Genomic DNA, 10,651 nt, shown 5'->3' on the forward strand with positions numbered 1-10,651 from the left:
TAAGGATTGGCTTTGAACGATCTCAGATGGAGCAGAAGCCAAAAACTAGAAATAACCGCTGTCATTTCCCTTCCCAGCACTAGTGAGAACATCATTAGAAGATGCATTATCCAAAGTCAAAGAAAATACTCTTTTCTCAATTCCCCAATCATGCAAAAATCCATTTATTTTCTTTGACAGCTCAAAGCCAGTGTGAGGTGGAGGGAAGTGGTAAAAGTTCAAAATTTAGAGCACAATTTCCAATTTGTGTTAACATAATATGCTGTCAGAACAATATATCCCTCACCAGTTATAGAAGTCCACAAATCGGATGTCAAACAAATCCTATTTCTGATTTTCCTGAACTCCTCCTTTAGCATGTTTTTTTCTTTCATGTGTATTTTCATGACATCACTCTTTATTATATTTCTAGAAACTGAACATGCATCAGGATTGATATAGCTTATCCAAATTCTAAGAGCTTCATACTCAACAAAGTTGAAAGGTAAACCGTGTTGGATAATTAAATTGGCACACAACTCACGGGAAACCATTGGATCTATTCTTCTAGCTTTTAACTTTCCTTGCCCATCCACTATTATTTGCCTAACATCTTCAAATTTAAGTTTACTACATTTCTCCATGTGACGCTTCAAATGAGATGTGCCATAGTTTTTACTACCAATAACATATTTTTTGTTGGACCCATTACACTTTGCCCTCTCTTTTCCATCATCACCAACCCCAACCCTTGTAAAATATTTCCATACATCAGAAGTTCTTGACTTCTCACTTTTCTTACTACAAGAGGATTCTCTAAGTTTTACACTATCATCCATATCCTCTTCAACTGCATCAACATTCTCAGACTCAGTACACACATTTTCAGTTTCATGATCTTTACTTGGAGGAGGACTAGTATTAGACTCTTGTTCATCCATGATATTAAATCTGGTTCACTAAATCCTAACACAAACAAAACAAATAGAATAACAAAACTCAGTAAAAGAAACACAAACAAGAACCAAAGCAACAGTTTTAGCACAAAACATCAACATTAGGAGCTCAAAACAGCAACACAATTACAACATTATACAGCAGTCCAGTCCAACAACATTTTACTACACAAACATCAATATTAGGAGCTCAAAACAACAACAGTTTTTAGCACAAAATCGTGTGCTAAAATATCAACAATTTTTAGCACAAAATATCAACATTAGGAGCTCAAAACTGCAACACAATACCATTATACCATTATACAGCAGTCCAATAACATTTTACTACACAAACATCAACAAACAATCCAGACCAATCGTTCATCTCAATTGAAAGCAATGGATCGATATGGTTACCTCCAATCAAAATAAGCGATTAACGACAGCAGCTACGCAAATTGAAATTGGGGAAGATTTAACGATGAACATCGATTAACGACAGCAGCAACAACAATTACGATTCATGATTCACATAATGGGTCGTGGTGGTCGGAAATCACAAAATCAGAAATTTAGGGTTAAGAAAATTGGGAATTTAGGTTACAAATCGGGAGAAATGGAACCAGAACGCAAATTAGGAACATACTTGTCTTCGCGGTGGTCGTGGCGGTCAGAATCGTTTGCCAATCGCAGTCTGACGGTGGCTCTGCTGTTTTCGCGGTGGTCGTGGACGCTGTTTTCTCGAAATAGCCAACGACGTGGTGCATGTCAAGGTGGAGGAGAAGAGAAGCGGGTATGGCCAGCGGCGATGACGTGGTGGCCTGTGTGTTTCGCGGTGGCCAGCGGCGACGTGAGTAGAAGAGAAGTGAGCGCAGAGAAATCGCAAAGAGAGAGTGTGAAGTGTGGAGGGAGGGACTGGGTGGGTGGGGCACAGCGCAGAGTGTGTGAGGTGAGGGAAGGATACTGAAAACAATATGCACGTGGGGTTTTTTTCATTAAGTGGTACGAGCCGCGGGCTGGCCCGTTTTGGCCCGTGGGTTGGCCTGACAGGCCAACAGACTTGACGAGCCGGGCTGTATGGGGTTGGCGGGCTGAATTTCTTGACCCGGCCTATGTTTTTTTTGTCGGGCTGGCGGGCTGGCCCGTCGGGCCCAGCCCATTTTGCCATCCCTAATTATTTCCATAGTGTTCTTACCAGAGGGACCGCCATCAGGGTAGTACAATTCTCCATCGTTCATTGTTGGTTCTGCATTGGCTTTTACGAGGGATGAATATTTCTCTGTAATGCAAATATATCAAGTCAATAAGATATTTTAAAAATAATATATAGACAGGAAAATAAATATAAGTTTAGATGAACTTTCTTTTAATGGACATAATATATAATTTTGTTTTATAATAGAACATATTATGATTATTCTCATATAAAGCCGTAAGATGCGGACTATAATTGATATGAAAACATATTTATGACCTTTAGTTTTCTCATAATGAGAAATATATGTGAATAAAAATATTATTTTAATCTAAATTGTTTAAATTTTAAAACTCTATACTTATAAAGTATAGAGAACTGGAATTATTTAACTAAGTAAATTCACATTGAAATTTGAAACTTATTTACATTTTACATTTTTACAACTTAAAAGGAACCATGATATTTTGTGTTCCGAAGACTTTAAATCTATCGAAATATTATTGTTAACGTTAATTATTCTATTTATTGTTACTTTTGGACCATAAAGTTTTTGTTACTCTTATATATATATATATATATATATATATATATATATATATATATATATAGTTCCTGCAGAGAACAAACAAGATGAATCAGGCACAAGCGTCACCTTATCATGTAATCCGCTATCTCCTCAGTTGGTCTCTTCCCGGTTGATACATGACGGTTTGGACCCCGAAGGGGTTACCTGCAGAAAGGACTCTGAAGCTCAAGTGAGTCAAAACTCTCAAAAAGGTCAAATATGTGATTAATGAATGCGTACCTTTAATTACTAGGGTCCATGCGTATTTATAGAGTATTAATTATGTATGATTATCCCATGGGCCAGGCCTTGGTTTGGGCTGTGAGTGGGCCTTGGCTTGGGCTCTAGCTTGGGCTGTGAGTGGACCTGGGCCCTAACCTAGGCCCTTAAGACCTATTGAACGCGAGAGCTTCTATTTTACTAAGTCTTTAAGAGCGGTCTTGATCCGTTTACTTCTCAACTTGTCGGATGTCGGCCTTGGCCGCACACTGTCCTAGGTTAGCCGTTTTGCTGTTAGTATAGCCTTCGTTTAGTTACGAGTTTAAGTCCATGCCGGTCCAAGTCATGTACTTGGGTTGTTTCCGGCATATATGTGAGGGTTGCCATTTATATGGTTAAGTTGACCAGGTCCGGTACACCAGTCCCCCAGCCTTTGTCGATACGATGTGTCGGTGAAGTATGATATGTATTGATATGCTAGTCGAGATCGGCTACGTGTGATACACCAGTCCCCCAGTCTTTAAGTGTGATTAACAGTGTTAAGGCTAGAAGAGGTTTGTGGCAAGTGAAAAGCTTGTGGCAATTGAAAAGGTTTGTGGCAGGTGAAAGGGCGTCTGAAGGCTTGCTTAGGGAGGTTTGGCGCCGCCATTTTGGTACTTTGTGATGATTGAAAAGAGTTATGTTTTTGGCGTGAAAGGGTTATGACGCTTGAAATTCGTGTGTATAAATGAAGATGAAGTTGCATTTCATTCACTCTGTCTCATTTGCAAAAAATTCGTTCGCGTGCGTTTAGAGCTGTCTGATATCTTCTCTTCCTCATCTGTCATCTTTTCTAAAGAAATCAGGTATGTCTAGTAGTAGCGATAGGTTTTCGTTGTCAGACTCGGGTAGTCAGCGGTCTAGGCATAACGGGAGTAGTCGAGATGATAGTAGTGATAGGGAAGAAGTGGGTAGTGTAGGGAGAATTCCAGTGGAGAGGATAGTTGAAATTAGGGAAGATCCGCCCGAGGAGCTGGCTGAGAGTAATTGGCCGGCGAAGACCGGATATGAATGGGTAGCGGCAGATGTGCGGACTCAGCGGTCGTTGTTCCGATGGTCGCATTTGCTAAAATTGTGGTTGAATTGTACGCCCATTTTCGAAAAAGGTGTGCGAAGGGACATAATCGCTCCAGAGCGGGTTACTACCGTTGAATGCGCGTGCCATGGCCGAGAAGGAGCAGCCGAAGAATTCTTCTATATGTATATGTGCCACTTCTCACAGCTGCACGTCCGTCTACCTTTTGACGAATTCACTATGGGAGTGCTGCGATTGTTGAATGTTGCCCCTACTCAGCTTCATCCGAACAGCTGGGCATACTTGCAAGCTTTCAAATTACTGTGCATGGTGCTGTACCTGGAACTGTCTCCCCGAGCATTCCTATACTTTTTTGTTACGAGGCCGAAGAGTCCGATAACATGGTTGTCGTTAATCAGCCGGCCTGGTCTCAACAAATTGGAGGCCTTCACTCAATCGTTTAAGCATTTCAAAGATGGGTTCTTCAAAGTTGTAGTAAAATCGGTTGGTCGGTCACATTTCTATACTGTTGATGGTAATACTAAGTTTTAGTTCTTCTGGACCGACAACCCTTGGAGATATAAGGTGATTTCGAGGGAAGATCTGTCGGTGGGTAAGAAGGATGTGGTGGATACTTTGATGCAATTTAGCGATAAGATGCCCACTAAGGGCTTAGTTAGGGTGTATAATTCAGTTCACCCTATTTTAGATATTGAAGGTATTTTTTTTTGTAACTTTGAGTGTTGTTATTGATTGGAGTATTTTGACGATTTGTGTGTTGTGTACTTCAGGGCATATGGCGCAACTTGGCAAGAAGAACTTGACACTTTTCCAAGCCCTTCGTAAGGAGAAGGCGGTGAAGGCTAAAGCTGCCGAGAACACTGTGGTTCCCAATTTGCAGGATTCGCTAGTAGACGTTCACGTGCATGGAGGTACAAAAAGGAAGGCAGAGTTGCCTATTAGCGCGGGCAAGGGCAAGGACGTGAAGAAAGTGCTTGCTGCCGTGATGGGGTTAGGATCGGCCAGTGGGGTGAAGGGGCCGGAAGTTGGGTTGATTGAGCTTCCGGAAACTACTGTTAGCAAAGACATTGAGATTAATGTGTCGAAAGCGCTGATAAATTCTATTGACAATATGGAGCCAAGAGCTTTGGTGAAGTCCATGGTTGAATTTAGCAGCAAGACCTTGCTGATTAGTTGGTGTGTGGGTTCTTTATACGAACGAGAGCTGAGAGAAGGAAGCCAGATCAAGGTGGAAGAGTTGCAGGAGAAAGTTGATAAGCACGATGAAGAGAAGGAAGCTTGGAAGAAGAAGGAGGAGGAGTGGGAATTGGAAAGGAAGCGGTTCGCTTCGTGGAGGGTACGATGCCTTGATTCTGAGGAAAAGCTGAAGGGTCAAATTGCAGATCTTGAGGCCGACTATGATGATATTAAGGAAAAGAATGATGGGCTGGAGGGTGAACTGGAGGACTTGAAGAGCTGCATAATACAAGAACATATCAATGGCTTTCAGAAGGGTGTTCGACAAGCGTCATTATTTTTTGAGAATGTTGATGCTAATGATGTTAGGTTTGATGTGAATAAGGATGTTGTCGATGGTGTGCTTGTAGATGAGGCGGAATCTAGCCCAGAAGGTAATGGGGAGGCGGTGGACGCTGATGTTGGTGGTAATGAGGTGGTGGTAGAAGACATCGAGCAGAAGGCAGCTTAGGATTTTTAATTTAATACTTCCAATTTGGTTTAATGATTCTAAGTCTGTAATAACTCGTACATTGCTTTATTTTGATGTTTGATATGAATGTCGATTACTTGCGGGTTAACTGCTCTTTATATTTGTGTATGTATGGAATGTTTGCGTACGCTATTTTATGTTAAGGGTGTTCGACCCAGGCCGGCTACATTCGATAAGGGTGGGGAACTTTAATCGAATTAACATCATGTTAAGGGTGTTCGACCCAGGCCGCTTACTTGTGATAAGGGTGGAGAACTGAAAACGATTTAACATCAAGTTAAGGGTGTTCGACCCAGGTGCTTACTTGTGGTAAGGGTGGGGAACATTAAACGAATTAACATCATGTTAAGGGTGTTCGACCCAGGCCGCTTACTTGTGGTAAGGGTGGGGAACTAAAAACGATTTAACATCAAGTTAAGGGTGTTTGACCCAGGCCGCTTACTTGTGATAAGGGTGGGGAACTTAAACGAATTAAGCACAAGTTAAGGGTGTTCGACCCAGGCCGCTTACTTGTGGTAAGGGTGGGGAACTTAAACGAATTAAGCACAAGTTAAGGGTGTTCGACCCAGGCCGCTTACTTGTGGTAAGGGTGGGGAACTTAAACAAATTAAGCACAAGTTAAGGGTGTTCGACCCAGGCCGTTTACTTGTGGTAAGGGTGGGGAACTTAAATGAATTAAGCACAAGTTAAGGGTGTTCGACCCAGGCCGCTTACTTGTGGTAAGGGTGGGGAACTTAAACGAATTAAGCACAAGTTAAGGGTGTTCGACCTAGGCCGCTTACTTATGGTAAGGGTGGGGAACTTAAACGAATTAAGCACAAGTTAAGGGTGTTCGACCCAGGCCGCTTACTTGTGGTAAGGGTGGGGAACTTAACCATATAAATGGCAACCCTCACATATATGCCGGAAACAACCCAAGTACACGACTTGGACCGGCATGGACTTAAACTCGTAACTTAACGAAGGCTATACAAACAGCAAAACGGCTAACCTAGGACAGTGTGCGGCTAAGGCCGACATCCGACAAGTTGAGAAGTAAACGGATTAAGACCGCTCTTAAAGACTTAGTAAAATGGAAGCTCCCGCGTTGAATAGGTCTTAAGGGCCTGGGTTAGGGCCCAGACCCACTCACAGCCCAAGCTAGAGCCCAAGCCAAGGCCCACTCACAGCCCAAACCAAGGCCCGACCCATGAGATAATCAGACATAATTAATACTCTATAAATACGCGTGGACCCCAGTAATTAAAGGTACACATTCATTAATCACATATTTGACCTTTTTTAGAGTTTTGACTCACTTGAGCTTCGGAGTCCTTTCTGCAGGTAACCCCTTCTGGGTGCAAACCGTCATGTATCAACCGGAAAGAGGCCAATTGAGGAGATAGCGGATTACATGGTAAGGTGACACTTGTGCCTGACTCATATTGTTTGTTCTCTACATGAACATACATATATATATATATATATATATATATATATATATATATATATATATATTCCCCGATCAAATGATTGTGAGATGCTTTAAAGACATTAAAAAAAAGAAAGAAAAAACTCACCTGAACGATTTCTAGAGATGCTTTTAAGGCATTTGTGTATTATAATTGGATGGAGAGATAAGAATATAAAGGATATAAAGGTCTGAAATTTGAGAAATCTTAACTTAAAATACTAATTCCAAAATTGAAAACGCCTAACTGTACTTAGTAATTAACTGTTTAGTAAAGTTTCATAAATGATATTTTTGAAATTTTACTAATATATGTTTTATTTATTTACAAATTTACCAAATCCCATAATTTAGGAAGGATAAATTTCCTCTAATAAGGAAAGGAAACAAGGAGAAATGGAATATTAAAATAGTAGTAGATGCTTTCATCTTAACTTATGATTAATACATATTCCTCATTCCGCAACCAAGTGATTGTGAAATTAAAGAAAATATAGAATAAAAAAAGTAAATAGAGGAAATTTAAGTGTAATTGGCAACTTTGTACCACTACAGGATATACTAGTTTAAGTAACACATTTTAAGTTACATTTATTAAAAAAATGTTACTGTATATAAAATTGTACAATGTTATAGTAACATTTTCTTAAAAATGTCATTATATTTAATATTAGTAGTAATATTGTAACACTTTTAAAAAATGTTACTATAGATGAAATTAATTTATTGTATAAATGTTAATAAATATCACATAGTTGTATTTAAAAAAAAAGTAGTATTGTTGTTTGTTTTCTTTGGCTGGCAAAGTTTTTATAGAATTTATTGTTTCTTGGTAAAATTTGATCAACTAAACTAATTGAAGAGCACAAAAAATAGTGTTTTTTCTTTTTATTTAGTTTTCTTTTTTCATATTTCACTAACATTATGAGAAAAAGTAAATAGAGACAAGAGGTGTGAAAAAACAGAATATTTGGTAACCGTTTATCGACGTTATCGATTCATTGATTGTTATTTTTATTTACGTAGAAAAAGTTAAGGCATACATTATTTCAAATATTTCTTCTGCTTAGTTAGTCCCATTTGGAAAATCCAAAGGCATGAGATCTCGACACTTATGCGATTCTCGTATCAAATAGTTGGTAAGGAATCTCAAACCTCAGTGTTTGGTTTGGGAACTTTTTTTTTTTATCAGCAAAAAATTAATTTAAATTAAAGACAGAACGATTTATACACATTGATATTCTAGTTTAGCATGATATCTCCAAGAACAAAATTGTTCCGGAATCAAACCCATATGAACCAGCTTTGTGGTTCATTGACAAAAGTGTTATAAGTATGTATGCCTCCCTTAAATCTGTCATGTTTCTACAATCAGCCCAATTGATGACATATTTACTTCTTACCTAAAACCTTATACTGCATCGATTAATAATGTTATAATACTTAATCATCTTCCAACTCTGTCGTAGCTATTCTTCATGATGGTAGATGTTGTTACTATTAGGCCATGTTGAACTCTCCACAAGGTCTATCTACACACCAAAAGTTACTGTCACGGCTCTTTCAGCCACAGCTTCTTTGCATTGCTATGTATCAACATGTCTGTCAACCCCAATATGTGCCTCCAACAAATGTGCGCCTCCATCGAAGTAATTAGCCTGCCAATGATGACTATCCTACTCGTGTGTTTCAGCCAGTCCTGTCTGTTCCAGCTAGTAATGCAGTGATGCTGCAGCCACTTCCATTCCTACACACCATCTTATAATCTGTTGAATCTTGAAATTTGGTTATTTTTGCCTTTGCGCATTGACAATTCCTCTTCACGTTTTCCTTTTGTCATTATAGTGTTCCTTCGGCTCATTGCTTGATATCAATGTTTGCTTACCTATCACATTTAAGCACACAACATTACCGAATCATAGAAATTTTAAACATGTATGTGGCGAGAAGTGCCAATTACTATATGAAAATTTCATATTTTGAATCTTATATTTCATCCATGCCCAAGCTACCGCTTGAGCTTGGTCAAAAATTTCTATCGGGTCAACTTTCCTATGATTAAAAATTACCCCGTTCCTATGATTCCAGATTTCCCCTATAATGGCTAGCCACATTCCTTTCCACACTAAGTTTTGTGTACTATTAAGGTCAAATAGATGGAATTGTTGAAAGTTAGCCCTAGCTTTGACGTGGTGTACAGTGCTTAGTCCCAGCCACCTATCATACATATTGCACACCATTTGGGATACTGTGCATGAGAAGAACAAATGATCTACATTCTCTTCGTGTGCACAACACAATTCGCAAAGGTTATTTTGTAGTTGGATCCCCCTGGTTAGAAGATTGTCCTTGGTTGGTAATTTATTTAGAAATACCCTCCAGCCTAACATTTGAGCTTTTGGAGTTACCTTTGTGTTCCAAAGCATTTTAAAGTCTTTATCCTCTTCTTGTTCACCATTCCCATGCAGTGTATTATAAGCAATCTTTACCGAGATTCCCCTTCCGCTTCTCTTTTCCATTTCCAGGAATCAGGGCGACCCTTGCAGAATCGTTGACCATGAATAACATAGAGGAATTGTTCCTCCATAGTTGTTTCCCAATCAAATCTAGATCTTCTCCAAGTTAGGTCCCATAGCCAAACATTATCCTCCCAATGGCCAACTTCCCCAATAACTCTATCTTTGCATTCTGATATCGAGTATAGTCTAGGGAACCTATCTTTGAGTGAATCTCCCCCTACCCATTTGTCATCCTAAAACTTCATTGTTTTCCCTTCTCCTACCACCCATTGAACATTATTATCAAACCATAGTCCTTGCATTGTGCTTCCGCAAACTTTGTGGATGTTTATCCACCACCTTGACGCAAATCTTAACGTGATGGGATCACTGATGTTTCTCCATGTTCCATACTTAGATTCTAATACTTGTTTCCACAGGCCGTTGTCTTCCATGCGTAACCTCCATTTCCATTTTGCTAAGAGTGCGGCATTAAAATTTTGAATGTCTCTTATGCCCCACACCTCCTTTGGTTTGCAAATATTATCCCATTTAACCCACACTATTTTCTTATCTTTCGAGCCCCATCCCTAGAGGAAGTTCCTTTGGACTTTTACAAGTTTAGCGCACACGCTTGTTGGCAATTTATAGAAGGACAAGTATTATATTGGCAACGTGGATAGTACATATTTAATTAAACATGATCGCCCAACCATACTAATAAGTTTGCCTTTCCAATTAGATAAGCGGTTGTTAACCTTCTCGATCATAGGTTGCCAAAATTGTTTGTGCCTTGGGTTTCCTCCGATCGGCAATCCAAGGTACACAAATGAGATTTTCATATGTTTGCAATTTAGAGTTTTTGAAAAGATTTTTATCATAGATTCATCCAAGCCCATCACCCCAACTTTGGTTTTGGACAAATTAACCCTAAGCCCGGATGCCAATTCAAAACTTTATAGTACGACTTTTAAGATCCGTGCATTTTGAGCTTTTACTTCGCACAAGAATAACGTATCAT

General features: G+C 39.4%; 1 protein-coding gene across 1 annotated transcript; it reads right to left on the minus strand.

Annotated features, from left to right (window-relative positions):
• Nucleotides 1–218: 218 nt before the first annotated feature.
• Nucleotides 219–920, minus strand: LOC114188180 (zinc finger BED domain-containing protein DAYSLEEPER-like). Its single transcript, XM_028076737.1, has one exon. The coding sequence runs from the start codon at nucleotides 918–920 to the stop codon at nucleotides 219–221; it is 702 nt and encodes a 233-aa protein (XP_027932538.1).
• Between the last annotated feature and the right edge of the window lie 9,731 nt (nucleotides 921–10,651).

Source organism: Vigna unguiculata, chromosome 1, assembly GCF_004118075.2.
Source record: "Vigna unguiculata cultivar IT97K-499-35 chromosome 1, ASM411807v1, whole genome shotgun sequence".
NCBI classification, from domain to species: Eukaryota; Viridiplantae; Streptophyta; class Magnoliopsida; order Fabales; family Fabaceae; genus Vigna; species Vigna unguiculata.

Excerpts from the sequence above, each read along its gene's own strand:
- LOC114188180 (XM_028076737.1), bottom strand. The coding sequence starts at position 920 with ATGGATGAACAAGAGTCTAATACTAGTCCTCCTCCAAGTAAAGATCAT.